Source organism: Grammomys surdaster, unplaced genomic scaffold, assembly GCF_004785775.1.
Source record: "Grammomys surdaster isolate TR1022 unplaced genomic scaffold, NIH_TR_1.0 195, whole genome shotgun sequence".
In the NCBI taxonomy this organism is placed as follows: Eukaryota; Metazoa; Chordata; class Mammalia; order Rodentia; family Muridae; genus Grammomys; species Grammomys surdaster.
This window is the reverse complement of record NW_021604640.1, coordinates 1,199,504-1,219,301: the sequence shown is the minus strand read 5'-3', so window position 1 is coordinate 1,219,301 and position 19,798 is coordinate 1,199,504. Positions and strand designations below refer to the sequence as shown.

The 19,798-nt window shown below is 31.3% G+C and overlaps 1 protein-coding gene across 1 annotated transcript in view; it reads left to right on the top strand.

Moving 5' to 3' along the window:
• Cfap47 (cilia and flagella associated protein 47) overlaps positions 1-19,798 on the top strand; it is a 230,304-nt gene that overhangs the window by 141,333 nt on the left and 69,173 nt on the right. The window contains exons 46-51 of the mRNA XM_028769943.1: positions 1,634-1,675; positions 7,273-7,469; positions 8,807-8,950; positions 9,508-9,681; positions 13,750-13,861; positions 18,879-19,007. Of these exons, the coding sequence (XP_028625776.1) occupies positions 1,634-1,675; positions 7,273-7,469; positions 8,807-8,950; positions 9,508-9,681; positions 13,750-13,861; positions 18,879-19,007 (798 nt within the window). The remainder of the gene's footprint in view (positions 1-1,633; positions 1,676-7,272; positions 7,470-8,806; positions 8,951-9,507; positions 9,682-13,749; positions 13,862-18,878; positions 19,008-19,798) is intronic.

Here is a 19,798-nt window from a genome sequence, read left to right as displayed (position 1 = left end):
TGGTTTTTTTGGTGGTTATCTTGTTGAGTTCTTTATGTATTTTGGATATTATCCTCTATTGGATGTGAGGTTAGTGAAGATTTTCTTCCCAATCTGTAGGTTGCCGATTTGTCTTATTGACTTTGTCCTTTGCCTTACAGAAACTTTGCAGTTTCATGAGGTCCCATTTATCAATTCGTTATCTTAGAGTGTTAGCCATTGGACTTCTGCTTAGGAAATTTCTCCCTGTGTCAATGAGTTCAAGGTTCTTTCCCACTTTCTCTTTCTATTATATTAAGTGTATCTGGTTTTATGTTGAGGTACTTGATCCACTTTGACTCGAGCTTTGTGCAAGTTGACAAATATGGGTCTATTTTTATTTTTCTACATATAGACAGCCAGTTAGAGCAGCACCATTTATTAAATATACTTTCTTTTATCCATTGTATATTTTTGGCTTCTTTGTCAAAGTTTAAGTGTCTGTAAGTGTGTGGTTTTATTTCCAAGTCTTCCATTCTATTCCTTTAATCAACGTGTCTGTCTCTGTACCAATATCATGCAGTTTTTATCACTATTGCTCTGTAGTAAAGATTGAGGTCAGGGATGGTGATTTCCCCAGCCATTCTTTTATTGTTAAGAATTGTTTTTGCTATTCTGAGTTTTTTGCCTTTCCAGATGAATTTGAGAATTGTTCTTTCTGTGTCTTTAGAGAATTGTGTTGGAATTTTGATTGGAGATTGTATTGAATCTGTAGATTGTCTTTGGTAGGATGACCATATTTACTGTGTTAATTCTACCAATCCATTAGTTTGTGACATCTCTCCATTTTCTGAAATTTTCTTTGATTTCTTTCTTCAGAGACTTGAAGTTATTGTTATACAGATCTGTCACTTGTTTGGTTAGAGTTACCCCAATATGTTTTATATTATTTGTGGCTATTATAAAGGGAGTTGTTTCCCTAATTTCTTTTTCAGCCTGTTTATCATTGGAAGACAACTGATTTATTTGAGTTAATTTTATATCAGGCCACTTTACTGAAGTTGTTTATTAGCTAGAGAAGTTCTCTGGTAGAATTTTTGGGGTCCCTTATGTATACTATTATATCATCTGCAAATAATGATACCTTTATTTCTTCTTTGCCAATTTGTATCCCCTTGATCTTTTTTTGTTGTCTTATGGTTCTAGCTAGTACTTCCAGTACTATGCTGAATAGATATGGGGAAAGTGGGCATCCTTGACTTGTCCCCGATTCTAGTGGGATTGCCTCAAGTATCTCTCCATTTAATTTGATATTGGCTGTTGGCTTGCAGTAAATTGCTGTTATTATGTTTAGTTATTATTGTATGTTATTATGTTAGTCCTTGAATTCCTGATCTCTCCAATACTTTTAACATGAAAGATGTTGTTCATTTTTTATTTTAGTTCCTGTCGCCTGCATGGGCAATACAAGTACTCTGATTTCTTGTGTTATCTTCAAATGTACCATAACTTTAGTTTTATATATAATGTGTTACATTTTTGGTAAATGTCATTTTAGTGAAGTTTCATTTGTTGGTCTCCTCTGGTTTTTTATTAACTCTAAAATATTTCTAAACCTGAAAATGTGGTTACTAATTATAAATTGAAGAATTTTCTGTTCAATTTATGTTCTTAGGAGAACGGCCATTCCAAAGACAACTGCCAAGCACTCAAGCAGGTAACAAGAATTTAAGAATTAGTTCTCGAAGAAGGCAATAAGTGATAATCGATCTTATGGAAAACTTGAAGTGAAATTTCCTGACTAAGCATTATGGGAAAAATGAATGGATGAATGAATGAATGAATGAATCAATCAATCAATCAATTCTGAGACAGCCAGGAAATAGTATTCTGCAATAACAAGGATTATATCAACACTTAAACCTACCTAACAATGAAAATAACAAAATTAATACACTCCCTAAGTATATTGGTCAGATGATTTGGGCAAGCAGACTCCAGAAATGTATGAAAATCTTATATTGTATATGTAAATGCTATAGGATTCTTCCCTTTGTAGTTGTAGGCTAATGTGTGCTGAATATTACAATGAATTCTAAGTGCTTTACCTAATAGGCATAAGGATATTAGGTCAAATGCAGACACTAAAAGCAAGTGGCTATTAAGTGGCTAACACTTCAAGATTTTTTTCATTCTTAACCTTTAACATTGTATCTCAACGAAACAGTAGTCTAATTAAGCAAGGTCAAGCAGTCTGTAGGCTGTTTGCTGGCAGGCACAGCTTCTTCAGAAAACTATTTTCCAAAATCCTTACTTGTATTATCTTTATTAATGCTTTGTAAAAGTTCACTTGTTACACTGTCAGTGGAATAAATAAAATTCATAATCTTTTTCCTCTCCCCCAATCCACCCTTGTGAATATGCTCATTCTTATACCCTAAATTGAGTCTCATTCCAAGGATTGAAGTTTTACTTGCAGCCAGGCTTTTGCCATAAGCAAAGACAACCTCATGCAGAATATGTGGGCATCAGCCCTTCTGTAGCATGATTCCTTCTTGTGAACGAATTCATCTTCCTCTGTTCTATTGTTTCTTAATAGCAGGGATGAATTTCTACTCCCTGTCTAAAATACCTTGCTTTTCTTGCCAGAATTTCTCCTTCTTCACATACATAATAGTGTGCTCATCATGCTCTCTATCCTTGTTCTTGGTAGCCCAGTTCCCTCTCAATTTGAAATTTTAGATCTTTTGTAACTGTTGAACTGACTTCTTTTACATCAGCTTGATCCATTTTCATTTCCCATTGCTTTTTTTCACTGCCTCCACCAGATGGTGAGTATACTTTCCACTTAGAAAACCACAGTAAGTCATGGGTCTTTCTCAAACTACCCTCCCACATATGGATACAGGTGAAACAAAAATTTCCCTGTACATACTCAAGTACTGGACTAAACAGGCAAAGTTGACTAGTAAAAAATTATATAATTTAATATAATCTTATATAGTACTATACGTTCTGTATTTCTTTTACTCTACATTTTGTGAGACAGGTTCTCCTTGTGCAGCCAGGCTGATCTGCTACATGATCTATGTCTTGGAGTTACATACATGTATGCTATCATGTTCAAATGCAGTTCGTCTTTTGTTTCTTTTTATTGGGTATTGAGATGGAGCACATGAACATTTAAGAGACAAGTAGTTTTCAACTGAGTTATCATTCAAGCAAGATTTTTTTCTTATAATTTTAAAACATTTTCTGTCTGATAAATAACTCAGTTTCACCTTTATGATTTTTATGTAAGAGAATAGGGCTAAAACTTAAGTTTTGAACTTTTAAAAAGTTTATTTTTTCTGTTTTGTCTTTATTGTTGTATATACACTCTACAGTCTGTCATAATCAATTTAGACAGGTGTTTAAACATAAAATTTGTAACTTTTCACCTAGTTTGTTATCATGAAGATGTTGTTTATTAGTAACAGTTTATTCAAATTACTTGTGTACTTAATAGATCAGTCTTACAGTAATTAAAATAAATCAGGTGGTTTTTAATTATGACAGTGAGACAAAATTTATGTTATGAGAAATCAAAGTGAAAATACAAAGTTGATTTGCTATCGTAAATTCCTTGCCTTTCTTCCCCATGGAGGATTTAATTAGAAAGTGCAATTATATTTCAGCTATTTCTTTGGGAAATTTTGTGTTCCTAAGCAATTATGTATGAAAAGAAGCACTCTAGTTAAAATGGTAGCAATGTAGCACTTCTTTATCAGCCTGTTTTTAATTTTCTACGAAGTGATCCATAAAGAAACATAGAAAATAAACTTAAAACTAAACAATGAAAAGATAACAAACTATTTGCATGAAACATTTGAGGAATTCTCTCTAGTTATTGAACTGATGTGACCAGATTGAAAAACACATTTGTTGCCCTTTGCAGGTTCAAACATAATTAAAACATAATTTAGGTGTAAAAAAGCTTCTATCCAGTTGCCTGCTCTGCTTTTCTCTTAGGAACTGATTTCTGTGTGCCTATGAGAGTACAGAATGTAAATGTATACCACCTTCTAATTTCTTGCTCATCATAGGAATCCAAAATTATTTTCTCTGTTGAATGAATGTGTGGGAATTCTTTTGAAGGAAGACAAACTTGACTTGTATACTGCCTGACAATCTCTTAATACTAGTCTTGCATCCCTCTTGAAAAAAATCTGTAATGATAACAACTGTAACTCTAGGAGAAAATATACCCCAAATGATCCGATTAGGGAAGTATATACTCCTACGGCAGTGTCTGGTCATGTTAGTCAAGGTGGTGTTGAAAATGGTAGAAAAGATGGGAATGATTTAATTAAATTTTTGTACATGCTGTTGATTAAGATTAGGATTTATCAATTAATCAAAAAATAGAATTCATAAAATGTAAATTTCCCCTGCATTTTTAGATATGTATCAATAAATACGAGAAAATATTCTTCCTACACTTAACCATCGAATGCTTGTTCAGTATAGACAATTGACCCCAAATATCTGTGTTGAGTTCACTCTACATTTAAGCCTGACTGCATTGTGATATGAAAAGAAGAACCTGTAGAAATAAGTACTTAGAAAGAGTACATCTCTTCTATATTTAGAAGCAGAAGAGAAAACTGAAAGAAACAAATGAATGGCCAGAAATTCTTATCCTACTAAGATATCATTCAGCAAGTTGAGAGCTCACATTCGAATAGTCACGATATAGTTTCTATACATCCATGATATTAAGATTTTTCTTCTTATTATTATATATTTGGTATTAAATCAACTTTACTGTAGTCAATCCCTTCAGAAAAAATGCTTTTCTTGAATTTATAATAGTAATCTATATTTATCAATCAACTACCATTATAAATGGACTATATAGTCATTTTTCATTCTTTCTTATTGAATGAGGAAATTCAGTAATGAAATGATATGGTAACACAGTGAACCTTCCATTTTATTTACTCTAGTATTTGAAAGGCAGATGATCTTCTCTACATAAGAATATAACAGATGAACTATAAAGGGCAAAATTGCAATTGGCATATGTGACTTAAACTTTGGTAACAAATTTCCATGACATGTTGCAAAAACATGAACCATTTGAAGTATGGTTAGTAAATTGTTCAAGTGTCCTCTGTTAATATATTTTTCATATATATATTTTTCAATAAAATATTTTGACAGGTACATGGATATTAATTAGTATAGAAGTATAGTTTTTACATTCAGTACCTCATTTTCAAATGAAGAGCTTGTGTTTAGTGTTCATATAGAGATATGAAATTAACTAGGTGATAGTAAGTTACTTCATATATTACTTCATCACTCCCATGTTTGATGCACTGTTATATCATGGAAAATTAAGTAAATTAGTTTATCAAGTTATACTCAATAGTGAATTTGTTAATTTATAAATCCTGAAATTTTCTTATTTTATTTGTCCCTAGGAAGACTATACATGTGAATAGAAACATCAGTTTTTAAGTAAATCAACCCAAGTCTCATAAAATTTTTAATGAAGTTTATTTTAGATATTGCATAAACTATCTTGAATATAATAGTATTTACTTGGTTCTAGCATTATATACTAGAAGACTCAGTGTGGCATATAATTCTCCAGATACATTCCTACTATGAACAAGTCATGGTTGGTCCATATTTTTACTTTGGTCAGTTCAAATTAAAAATGGTATCTCACATTTCTTTTTTTAATATTGAAAGTTTGTAAAAAAAAAAAAACAAATACCTAATACAGTTTTATATAGATTATACTCTGTCATTTTACGTTAAAAACTAAAACTCACTACTACCTGGAAAATGAAGCTTAATATAGAAATTTTTTCAACTCAAATTTACATGAGAAAGTAATAGCACAGGATATTTGGGTCGTAACCAATTTTACTTTCCTTTTCGACCCTAACATGAATGATAATGGTTCTTATTGTAGGCATGTGGATATTTGACCTCACAAACTTAATCTTTTACCTATATTCCTTATAGTAGACACTCCTTATTTACTCTACAATTCTTAAAGTCAACCAGCATGAAAATAGAACTAAGAAAATGTTTTATGAAAATATCATAGAAAGGATTAAGTTTCTTTCAGTTGTAACTTATAATGCCTCATGAACATGGAGCATCAATACAGTTGGGCTCCTTGTAGGTCTGTATTATTTAACCTTTAACCTGTGTGTGTGTGTGTGTGTGTGTGTGTGTGTGTGTGTGTGTGTGGTGACTTAAAGACTAAAAGTCATATCCATAAGAAAGAAATTTCTATCTATTGAATTTAAGACTATGTATCTCAAAGGAGACACAGACTATGTCCTGAAAACAGTTTGAAAGTTGAACTCTGGAAGCATATATGAGTATATGGGAGACAATGAAGAGAAGTGGAACATTACTTGCAGAGCTTAGGGTACATTTTAGAAGTAGGTGGTATATCTAAAATAAAATAACAGATTGTATTGCAGCACAATCTTGTAAATACATTTCAAGGAAAAAGGGCTTCTAAGGGAACACACACACACTCAAAACACAAACACACAACATCAGAATCAGCCTGTTATTTTGGCTGTCTAAGGCAAAGAAACAGTGTTTCCTTCAACTAATCTTTAAAAATAAAACCAATAATTTCAAGAATTCCACTAATGCAATAAATTTTATTTTTAACTTGGAAGAGAAAGAGTCTTACCCTTTATTCTTTAGTGTCATGCAGTTAATAATTTAGATTATAATATAGAGCTAAGAATATCCTTGGCTTTCACTTTAATGCTAATCACTAGTTATTAGGTGTTTAAATCAGATGTTCAAGTTGAAAAGTATATGGGCTATTTGTGTTTGAGAACATGGCATGTAATACTGGATCATCCATATGACCTCTTCATTTATTCACTCACTTCAAGTGAAATGGGGGCATTTCACAGGCTATGACCAATTAAATATTTTATATTAATTGGATATTGAACACTGAAAATCCCTATAATACCTATTTCTCTTCCCCTGACGTCTCATCTAAAATGTAAAGTAAAAGCAATATAGGGATGTCTTTTAAAACACTGGAACCCTATTATCTTTTTAGAATGGAAGATCTCTTCCACAAAACTATGAAAGATGTCATCTCTGATTCAAAAATAAATTTTATTATAAAACATAAACATAATATGTAATATTGAAGATATCTAGTCTATTCTAAGTAGATACATTTTCACAGAATAATATTAAGCATTGATTAACAAAATTAAGTTTAGGTCTTTGATGTTTAAAATGACTTTTGCTTTTAAATTATTTTGCTAGCTTTAGAAGGAACGGTTTCAATTCCTTTACGATTTGCTCCCCTTGGATCTGGAAGATACCCTTGTAAAATTTTGTTGGTATCAAGATATGATGTACGTGTGTATGTAATTGAAGGTATAGTAAATGAGGAAGAACCAGAGGCCGAATTGTTGTTTAGAACGCCAGCATTTGAACCACTTACACAGCATATCTCAATAGTAAGTGACAATTCTTTTTTTGTTGTTGTTTTCACAATTTACTGATGGTTCTGGCCAATATATAAATTTATAACTGTATTTCATACTGGAAATTATTTTTCTCATTGTGTCAGGGATTCTTTCTCATTATAAACTCAGCTACAACACAAGCATCATTTCTATTGGATCTATTTGCTTAAAAATGTGACTGAGATATTCTTAACCTCTCACCAAATACCTAATAATAAAAGTTATTTATCCTGGAGTCGCCATGCTGAGATACAGATGATCAGACTATGACTCCAAATGCTGTTGGTTTTAACATGAATAAGATGGGTTCGTAGGTCCTAAGAAACTTCACTTTCCCCTATCAGACAAAGTGGCAATAAATAAAATTGGGTAATGTAATTTTAGGAGAATTTCTGAATTCAGAACAATAAATTAAGTTTTGCTCCTGGTATTACTAAAAACAACACAGTCAGGCTGATTCACATAAATCTATCTGTTCTGATGATATATATAGCATGAGTTATCTGAGAAATATACCAGTTACAATATCTTTTACTTTTCTTGACCAGTAATGAATCATATCATTCAGGATCTTATTACTGTTGTTAAATTGTGGACATTTGTCATAAATTATCATAAATTAATCTTCAGTAAACCAAACACATTACTTTCTCTAGATATTAAATAATGCCTGGATAAACTTATCAGGTAATGTTTCTGTTATTACTTATAAAAAATCTGGGTAGTCTTGTTACTTTACACATTTTTAAAAATTGTTCTTCACACTTTTTTCTTTAGATGTCCCATTCCCAAATTTTTATTTTATAATACATGGAATAATTAATAATAATTTAAGTATTTTATCAAATACTTACTCTGTCCACTGTATTATGATTCTTATTTAAAAATAATTAAATTAGCCTACATAGACATGGGTGATTTTTATTATTTTTTGCATATTATGATTTTCATTACATTTAATTTGGTTGATTCTAAAGTTCTCACAATTCTATCTCATTTCTTTGTTGCCCCCTTCCCTACTGAAATTTTTGTAATTCTTGTCAATGCTAAGCAACTGCTCTACTACTGAACTATATTTCAAGTTCTTGAAATTTTGCAACTAGATCTCACTATGTAGCTCATGTTGGCTTTAAATTTAACAATACATCTCAGGTTTCTGTGGAACTCCAGGATACATATACTTAGGGCTTCCAGGTATTAGAGTTACAGGTTTATATAACCATGCCCAGATTAGTTGTATTTTTTAATGATTTAACAAGAATTCATATGCAACTTAATTTTACCTGTGTTGACCTTCTAATGTATGTGTAATTCTTTCCATGTTTTAGAAAAATGAATCAAAGAAACTTGGGAAATTTCAAGTTAAAATAGAAGGAGAGTGGTTTCATGGACCTCCACTTTTACATCTTGCCCCTGGTGAAACTATCCAATATCCTTTGACATTCAAGCCAATTTTGGAATGTGAAATTATGGTATATTCATGAATTCTTTCTTATATTATTAATATGTAAATCAACAAGTGTTTACATAACAGAAAAAGTAGTTAATTAAAAATATTACTAATATTTGAATGTTCTATAAATTTGATAGTTTTGCTTAGCATGTTTAACTTCCGATATTTAGCATGATACTCACAGTCCTGCTAATGAATATTTATATCCAAGTTATTTTCAGAAAGCATGCCTAATGATATGAAATCATTGTTCCAAGTCATTAAGTCAACCACTAGATATGAAATTTTTTTCTTAGTAACATTTTTTTGACAAGATGCTAAGTACACATAATTGCTAAATGTGAGAATGCTTATATATAATGTATAATTTCCAGAGATAAGATAAAAATGAAGATCATTTTATTAGTAGATGCTTTCTTTGATAAAATCATTTTTATATGAACTCGAAACTTCAGTTGGTAACATTTTCTTACAAGCTTTTTTGTTATTCAAGATGAATAAGATGAGAGGGATTATTTAGGATTGAACTATGACCGCTGACTGTTCTAGTGCTTAAAAGTGTCTTGTTTATCATAGGGTAAACTTACTTTACAAAATGAAGTAGATGGCATGGCACACATCATTGAAATAGATGGAATTGGCACAAAACCCATAGCCTTGGACCATATTGTTATAGACTGCAAAGTGGGAAATGTCACTGATAGGTCCATAATAGTGCCTAATTATACAAAAAGTCTTCTGACATTTAAGGTAAGACATTTTTAGGAAGAAAATACTTCCTTTTGTATATACTTTGAATTGTATGAACTATGTTAATCATGCAAAATTAAAAAAAATACCTAAAGAGGTGAAGCACAAACAGGGCTAATTATAATTCTACTTTTGATCTTCTTCCAATAGCTACTAAATTTAATATTAATTCCTAATTGAAGTTATCATCAAACAAGTTTTTAGTTGTTGTTGGTGGTGGTGGTGGTGCTTTGTTAATTCTGTTTTCATTTGTTTGTTTTTGTTTTATATGATATAGGTGCTTGCCTTAAATTCCCCTTCCCTACCTAGCCTGTCACATACTTGGATTGCACACACCATAAATAAGTACAAACAAGTTTTATACTTAAATATTAGTGCATAATTATAAAACTCTTTCAAGTTCACTCATTAGTATCATGTTTATTTTTCCTTTAAGAAACCATAAATGATAATATAAGATGGTTTCAATAAAACAAAGGAGCAAAGTTATTTTTTAGTATTTTGAAACAGAGTATCGATTTATAACCTATGCTAACCTCAAACTAGAGATCTTACTGGTTTAATCTCCTATATTCAGAAATTACAGTAAAATGCCACTTGCTGGTTAGAGAGGTATAAGTCATTGGTGAGAATCTGTGCTTAGTATGGTTGAGACGCTTGAGTTTAATCCTCAGCACCAAAAATAGAAATAAAAATCTACATCTTTTCCCATCAGCTGCTGAATGAAACCTTTCTGAAGACGATGGGGCTTGGGACTGATCAGTGAATATAGTAGAATATCATTAGGATTCATTTCATTTAATTTTTGCCAGTCATGCTTAGTTCAACCTGGTCTCTGAGCTATCCAGACATGGTAATCCACACAGTCTCAGGCATGGGAATCCATCTTGTGGCATGGGCCTCATGTTAGACCAGTCATTGCTTGGCCAATCCCACAAGTTCTGTGCCACCATTACCCAAGTACTTCCTGCAGGCAGGACAAATTTTAAGTTGAAGGTTTAATGGCTGGGTTGGAGTCCCTGTCCCAACACTGAAAGACTTGCTTGATTACAAAAGATGGCCAGTTCTGGTTCTGAAATTCCCCATTACATTTCTAGGGTCTTCTCTAGGGTCGCTCTCATAGTTTCTCAATAGAAACTTCCAGGGAGTTTCTATTGCAGCACGATCCAACATCACCTTCAAAAGGCCCCCTTAACTCCAGGTGTCTTTCCCAATATTCTCAGTCCATCCCCCTCTACCCCATGCCTGAAATTATGTGACAAGTATGTTCTTCAAAAGAAGATTCAACCATCAACCCTACATGTATATGTTCATCATCAGAGTAGATGACAGAAATGTCGAAAATCCCTAAGCTTACCCTCTACTTCTTTTAAATCTCAAAAACTGTATACATTGATTGATTTCTTTCTGGATTTCAAAGAATATTCTTTGTATTATGTATTATAAGTTAAAATTTCCTGTTAATCCTAAAACTCTTCAATACCATTTCTCAACTTCAACATGAACTCTGTAGTCCCAAATGTGGTATTTATTTACCACATGTCATTGTCTTGTTTATTCTTCTTCATCATATATGTATAATAAATTCATTTTCTCCCTCCCCCGTCTCCCCTATCCCCCTGCTACCCACTTTCCCACCCTCCCTTTATGATCTATCTCCCTTATTCTCAATTTCTCCCATCCAATGATTTGTGTCTGCTAGTCAGATGCATGCTGTAACCTCAGGGACAATGTGTTGTGCCCATGTTTTTGTTCATACTATACAGTATAGCATTGAGGCACTGGAAACATAATAGTATTTAAAATATCTTTGTTTTAGAAACAAATGGAAACATAAAGGTTGCCATTAAAATGGGCAGAGAGAATGAAGGTCAATCAGATATGGGAGCCAATACGTGTTTTTAGTACTCTTCCACTTACAGAATTTATTACCAATTAGGAAAACCTGTCAAGAGTTTTGTAAAAATGTATTGCTCTAAAAAGCTCCCATTACCCTACATTGCTCATTCACTTTATTTTGTTGCTATAACAAAAATGATATCTATGTTGTTATTTAAAATTTCACCTTACAAAAGAAATATGCTTGTGTAATTAAATGTAAATTATTCTCACATGTAAGCGTAATGGATGACTCCATTCTTAACATTTTACCACAGAGATGATACTGAAACAGCACTTGATACATATCCAGAAATTGGAGTGGTGTATTATTTTGTACTTCTAATTTTAACTTTAATAGTTATATATATTTATTTAGGACAATACACCTGGACTCAGCTTGGCTATTCCTATGTTCTGTAGTTAATGTCAACATTCAAATCATCATTGTCAAGAACTAATTTATAGCCATTATGGCAATATTCACATCAGTCATTGCCTTATGTTTACACAATCTTAATTATCAATTATATCACAAAAGTAGGAAAACAAGTGAACAAGAACAAAACTATCCATCTGTGTCACACCTGCCTGAAGCTAAAATTATTGCTGATATTGAGGGAAACAGTAGTATTCCTTAGGTAGTATTTGCATTGTGTGTTCTGTCATAATTTTGTTCTCTACTTTGAGGCATGATTTTTTGTTGTTTTGTAATATGTAATTTAATTCAATGTGATCAATGTGATCCCTCTTTCTCTTTCTCTCTCACTCTCCTTTCTCCTTCCCTCTATTCCTCCCTCTTTCTTTTCTTGTCCATTCCTTTCCTTCTTTCTCCCTTTCTTCCACTTTTCTTCCTTTCTACCAACCTTTCTTTCCTTTCCATATCCTTCTCCATATTTGTTGGTTCATTTTCTTTAGCCCAAACAGATTCTTTTAAAATCTCCAAAAAGACAAACCCATTTTCGTTAAAATGTTTTATCCTCTATTTAATATAATTTTCTATATCCATTCTTCCCCAAAATTTATAATGAACTATAAATATATCTGAAAAAAATGAGTACATATTTGTAGAAAACTGTAATGGCTGTTTAGAGTAAAGACTGATAGCATTTTGAAAATCTGGTCTTTTTTTATTTTTATCTGCAAAATTCTGCAATTTGCATCTGTAGTAATTTTAAATAATGGAAACCTTTTAAAAATGAGGGATATGCATATTTGGTATGGATCTCTTTTTGACCTTTCCAAAGTTATCCTGACAATACCTACAAGTATGTTTTCTTTTTATTTAACTTGTCTAAAAGTTTTGTTTTGAAAGAAAGATCCTGTTCTAAGAACATATGTCAAAAGCACTCAATAATTGTTTAAATTTGACTTTAATATTGCATGCACTATAAGTAGTAACCAACAAAAATTTAATTGTCACCTTCATAAGAAGGTCTGGATTGTAGAATGATTTTATGGGATATTAGAAGATATTATCTATTTTTTGGATCAAGCAAATCACTTTCATGTGTAGAGGTTTTGGCATGCCAAATAAAGATATGATAAGTTTGAATTTTTCATCTAAGGTTTATGGTGAACTTCTGTCTGAATAAGGCAGAATTTTAAGCTACCCAATACTAGGAATATGCTTATGTAATGATCCAAGGTATTCAAAAAACATAAATCATTGCTGAAGTATCACCAGTATCTGATTAGGAATTACACTGATCATATGAATTTTATTGAATTCAGGTGTTATACACATGATCCACAGAAGTCACTAAACCAGCAAAACCAGAAGAGACAAAAATAGGAACAAAAATAATACATATAGTAATCTGATATCCCATACTTAATATATACTTATTATACCAAAAATTATGAAAGAAAGATAAGAATAAGGAAAATATGGCTAATATATAAAAAAGGAAGCAATTCTTAGAAAGGGCTTTAGTCAGATTAATAAACTAAATAACTCTTTTCTCAGATTTTTCCTTCTCTAAAATAATATTAAAGGAAGCTTCTAACTTCCTTTTCAATGAAAATTTTACACATTTGATAAAATTAAGTAAATTAAAATATATTTTACTCAGCAACTTATAAATCCAACTCATATATAATATATAATATAATAGTGTAACATGATAAAAATAAATCATTTTTCATATTGACATTACATAATTATTATTTTCCAATCCATTCTTCTAGGTAACTTCAGATCTTTCTATAGTGTGGGGAAGTCCCTTCATCACCATAAAACCTGACAACTCAATTCCATATACACTCCATGTATGTCCTTGGAAACGTGGAGAATTCAAAGGTAGTAAGTCCTTAATAAAATTTTATTATTAATTACATTGATAAGTGGGAAATATGTTAAGAATAAATAGGATTATATTTTTTTGTTCTCATTTTAAGTAAGTAAATATGAGGAAAAGCTTTGTCATTTCACTCTTTATCTATCAAAATAACTAGAGCTTTGCAATATGTATTTTATGGCAAATATTGCTTTATCTTCAAGACTTCAATATGTCAATAGAAGAAATTTCTGGAGGTGGGATACATAAAGATGTCGATATTTGATATTTAGTAGATCCATTAAAATAACTATAAGAATGGGTATTAAAAACCTATATCTACATATTTAACATATGAAAATAGAGTCAATATTTAGTGTGTATAAAGTATTCTCTCTTTATCACTAATAAAATATTTATATCAAAGTTCCCAATTATACTTGAGCAGAATTGTTGGATGGGGAATGAGATGAGAGAGGGTGAAAAGTGACAGAATGTAGTAACTACGTTGACAGGCTTGATGATGATTTATCCCAGCAATCATTGCACTTAGGAAAATGAGAGGAAAATCTTGAATTCCTGGCCAACTTCAGTTACATTGTAAAATCTTTTTTTCTGTTACAAAATACTTAATATTTAGTACTGAATAACTATGATTCATTAAAGATATATTACTTTAATACATCTTTTTTCTAATTTGCAAGATAGCGAAATGCTCCATTAGTGGAAATACCCTACTGAGAAGATTGCTATATGCTCACTGGACATTATTTTTAAAGTATATTAAGCACATTGTTTATAATCATGTTGTGGTCTTTGGAAGTACTGACATCTCATCCCTGTTTGGTCTTGGTAAAGACTATCTCTACTAAGGATCTATTATAACATTATAACATTTGAAACTCTGACCCTATACTAAGCATTTTGATAAAGTAATTTATTTTAGTGTTGCAGATAAACCAGAAGATGTAGACTGACAAGATTTTAATTTAAAATTTCTGATGTTCATTTTCCAGATATTTAATCATATACTTGGTATATATTCATAATTTTAGAATTTTAATTAGTCCTCAATAATAGAAAAGTTGTTTGTATGTGTTGTCATATTATTTTGTTTTATTGTTTTCAAAGACATGCTTTCAGTATATAATAAACTTCTCATTTAAACTTTCCAAATGGTGTCTTTGAAGCCACATATCATACTATCTAAATTTATGATTATTTTCAAAATACACAATAGTTATTAATTTCCTATTATATAAAGCAATGAGTTTTATTACTTATGAAAAAGAATCACAAACTCAATTTATTCAGCTAGATGTAAAAAGAGTTTTCTTTTTGGTATGCAATCATTATTGTTGATGTCAGTAGGTTTGATTAGGCTATAAATTTTCAGAACGTAATTTCATAATCTTGTTTGAGATACCAAAGTACTTTAGCACAGTTCTTATGAATTAGCTAAATCTAAAACATATGTTTGTTCATTGTTGTATACTTTACCATAACATATAACATATAATGATAGATATGATGTGGCTTCTGACTCTCATGAATTCATATCTCATTGTGGGACTAGATATATATAAATTAAACTACACTTAGATACATTGAAACTTAAACCATGTTCATAGGGGAAACAAAGTCAAAAATATTAATCTCAATGTGTGAATGTGAGACAGCTCTAATAGAGGGTAATATATGAGCTGGGATTTTTATCACCTAATGTAATTCGAACAGTTGAATCAACATTACAAAAACATAATGAATGTAGTTCATGTAATTCAAAAAGTAAGTTAATGTTATATATGTGAGTAGTATCCAGAGTGACAAATAGATGCAGACTTTCCCATGAAGAATCATACTGTATTTCTTATTTAAGTGGGCAACTAATCCTTCTTCATATTCCTCTAAGTATTAATGTCATGTAAAAGGAAAAGTTTCAACAGAAGGAAGCTATTACTAATAGAATTTAGTGAACTGAGATTCATTTAATTACAATAATATCATACATCATGCATAAGCAGGCTAGGGTTATAGCCGAGTGGTATAGTACTGGCTTGCATATATGACTCACTCCAGTTAAGTCCATGGTACCACAAAAAAAGAAGGAAAGAAATAGAAAAAAAGAAAAGAGAAAGAGAAAAAACGTGCTTTAAGAATTTAATGTGTCCTTTTTGGCCCTGCAGGTTGAAACTGTCTCTAAAATAATATATAATGATGCATTTATATATCGTAAACTTACAATGGGTTCCATATAATGGCAGGTAGATACAAGTAGATACAAGCAGAGGGATATAGTAGACATAGCATGTGTAGATACTGATTTATGTACTGATGCACTATTAGTTTAGAAAACTAAATTTAGAGGGCTGATTTTGTGATGGTTTCTTATCATAATACTTGATTTAGTTTGTAGCACAGCATTCTTTATATAATAAGGTGAAATGCATTATTATTCAAGATCCTTCATGTATTCCAATTGTTGTAGAACAAAACCAATTTTGGTTCAATTTTGACAATGGAGAATAAATAAGTAACCAGAAGCACACACTTAAAGAAAACTAGTTCACTTCACTCCAGAGGCCATCAACAGCCCATAGTTTATTAGTTATGAATGAGGAGTGCTCAAGAACACCTTCTGAATCTATGTTAGAATATGCAGGGCTTTGCTAACAGCCCAGAAGCTTTCAATTCATGAGTTCAGTGGTCCTGTATTGTCACTGGTTTCCTCTCATCTTCCCTTACCTCCAGCTGTTTCCAGTTGTTTCAACCCTCTTTGACAATGGTCTCTGAGCTTTGGAGATAGGTATAATATATACATCTCATTTCTGTGTGAGAACCATAATGTCTCTTTGCATTTTGACCAGTTGTAGATTTTTGAACAAACCACTGTCTCTCTACAAGTAAACTTATTTCATTGTATCTTAGAACATCACTAATCTATGAGTAGCGAAATACACATTTAGAAGGTAGTAGGTCCATTTAGCAGAGTAATAGTAGTAGTTTCTACTTGTGAGCTCCCCAACCACAGACTCTTAGCCAGAGTTTGGATACTAGGCATGTGTTTCCTCTTATGGACTGTTCCATGAATCCAATAAAAAAATAGTTGACTCCATAGCATCCATAACACTTTAACACCCATGGGCCTTAGTGAACTCCATAGGAATCACAGCTAGGTAAGACTATTGACATACATCCTGCCGCTTCTTAAATAATCCCCTCCACTATTATGGAAGCTAACCATCAGAGAAGAAACTTCCTAGTCTGTACTGACTTTACTGCTTTTCTTATAATTCTTTAATCTTTTTTTACATTCCAGTCATTATCCCCGTTCTGGTCTATCCTCTGACTGTTCTTCATTCCATCTCCTCCCTTGTCTCCAAGAGAATGCCCCCTCACCTCCACCCCACTAGACCTACTCACTCCCTGGGGCCTCAAGTCTCTTGAGGGTTAGGTGCATCTTCTCTTTCTGAACCCAGGCCTGGTAGTCCTCTGCTGTATACGTATTGGGGGCATAGTTCCTGAATCTATATTATTTTGTAACTACTTAATTAGGTTTAGATATGTGTAAATTTACATTTAATTTTGATTCTAGCCCTGTTTCCTCTATATTTTACATTTTTGTACTATAACATTTTTCCATTCTATAATTTTGTATAGGTCAGTGTTAGGCATGCCATGAGTCACTTTTGATACTTTGTACCATGCTTCCTATCTACATTGTAGCACATAGAAAAATATGTATAAATGTGTTTCAGTGTATATGTATAACCCTAAAACTTATAAATTCATATATACATCCATTATAATAATTGGTTCTGAGATGGAATTCTTATGTGGAGAGTAAAAATATAGATTAATAATTTAAATTACTGTTGAATAAACAAACTATCTGAGATAATTATTAAATTAAATTAATGTGTTGTGATGATTTCAAGAATTATGGTGGATCATGTAGTCCTTATTTTCTTATTTTAAAAGCCTGAAATTTTCATGGAAATAATAGGAAAAAAACAGTTCTAGATATTCAAGGGCAAATAAGAATAAGATTTCCATGCCTTCTTGATATTATTAGGCATGAATGATCATTTAAAAATATGAATAAATGCAGTAAATTGGTGGCATTTGTTTTAATAATAGCATATATATTCATTCAAATAAAGCATGAACTAACAGTGGAAGGGGAGATAGGCTGGTGACTATGAATTTCCTAGTTCCTGCCAAATCTTGACCTTCTGTCTTTCACTGTGGAAGAAACAATGAATGTTCTACTGATGATAGTAAAATGTTTCATAAAACAGATATTGAAAACCCACCAAAGGTATAATATCTGCTCAAAGGAATCCATAAACTACTCCTCTGGTTTAATAGTACAGCATCAAGCCCAGAAAACGTCCATTTCAAATATTTTGGTGTAGGACTCAAAGTTTAAAAAAATTACCAATTTAACATTTTGATATAGTAAACATAAACATATACATGATGACTTGTATATTTTTAAATGTAATTATTTTAGCCCCAGTTTTTAATATTACTACCGATTTTGAATGAGTCCAATTTAATATAATAAAATTAAAATGGATATTTTTGACAGTAATAATTTTATGACAAAGTGTGAAATATTATATGTGTTAAATTTTCACATGAAAGGTTAAACTTTGAATACTATGCTATTTACAATTATATAAAACAAAATAGTTTTCAAATGAGATAATAAGTAGCAATATTATAAGTGTCTGAGGAAGAACATAGGTAAGCACAATCATCCAGGATCACTGTTACTAAAAGCTAGTGCAGACTAATTATTGGCTAAGTTTTCTTATTACAGGAAATCTTTTGAAAAACAAGTATGAAGAATTTGATACTGTTTCCTATAATTTCCATTAAATTTTTCTATAGCCACATAATATTTAACTCTAGTATTACCATTTAGAATTTATGCTTGGTATGTTAGTCGTAGTAACTCTGATGCTTAATTAAGACTAACCATTTCAGAAACTCCTTACTGGTTAGCTCACATCCTGTATCCACATTTTGCAGGTGCAATTATGTTTTCTGTTAAGAGCAGAGATGAGGAAGATTCACAGGAAGACACAGATTCGGAGAGAGACGTCTCTTCTCAGGAAACACCATCAGATCCATCTACCATTATTTTTGAGGAATACTCAGGTAAACTTATGCTAGTATATTTAGTTATTGCACTGTGGATCATCATTCTGATCATAATTTACCTTTAAATTACACATATACTTTAAGTGCATAATATCTATCTCAATCTGTGTTGCCTATGCCTGCCAGTATTATTTCAAATTTAATTTTATATAAACTATTTTCTGAATTTCTGCTGCCATAAAATAACAACATTGTCATATCTCACCATGAAGGCTGTCTTTGTACTAGTTCTAAGCTTTACATTTTTTTGTTATTAAATGAGGAATATATACCGTGTTTCTGATAAGATATTAATGAAGATATTGTCAATATTATAATATATTTTTATTTAAAATAGGATATGATGGTCATATTGAACAACATTAATAATATTATATTTTCCTATAAATCTTAAATATTGTAAAACATATATTTTTAGGTATTGTAGAGGAGAAATGTGATAGTAGAGAAATGGAATAGTCAGAATGTGCATCCTAGAAAATGAGTTGTGTGAATATCAGAGTTATAAGAGGGTATTAGAGAGACAAGGATCCAAGGATGCAAAATTCTCAAGGAAAAGTACATAGAGGCATACCAAGAAGATATTTGGTTTTTTTAATTTCCTTTATTCTTCTCTCATACAATATATCCTGACTACATGATTAAATGAATGTGTATTGCAGTTCTTTAAAACATAATTAGAGACAATAGATGTCTTCTTTTATTCTGTCTCTAATCTCTCTCTTCCTCCGTTTTCCCATATGCATGCATGTGCACACACACACACCAACACACATCATTCCCCACCA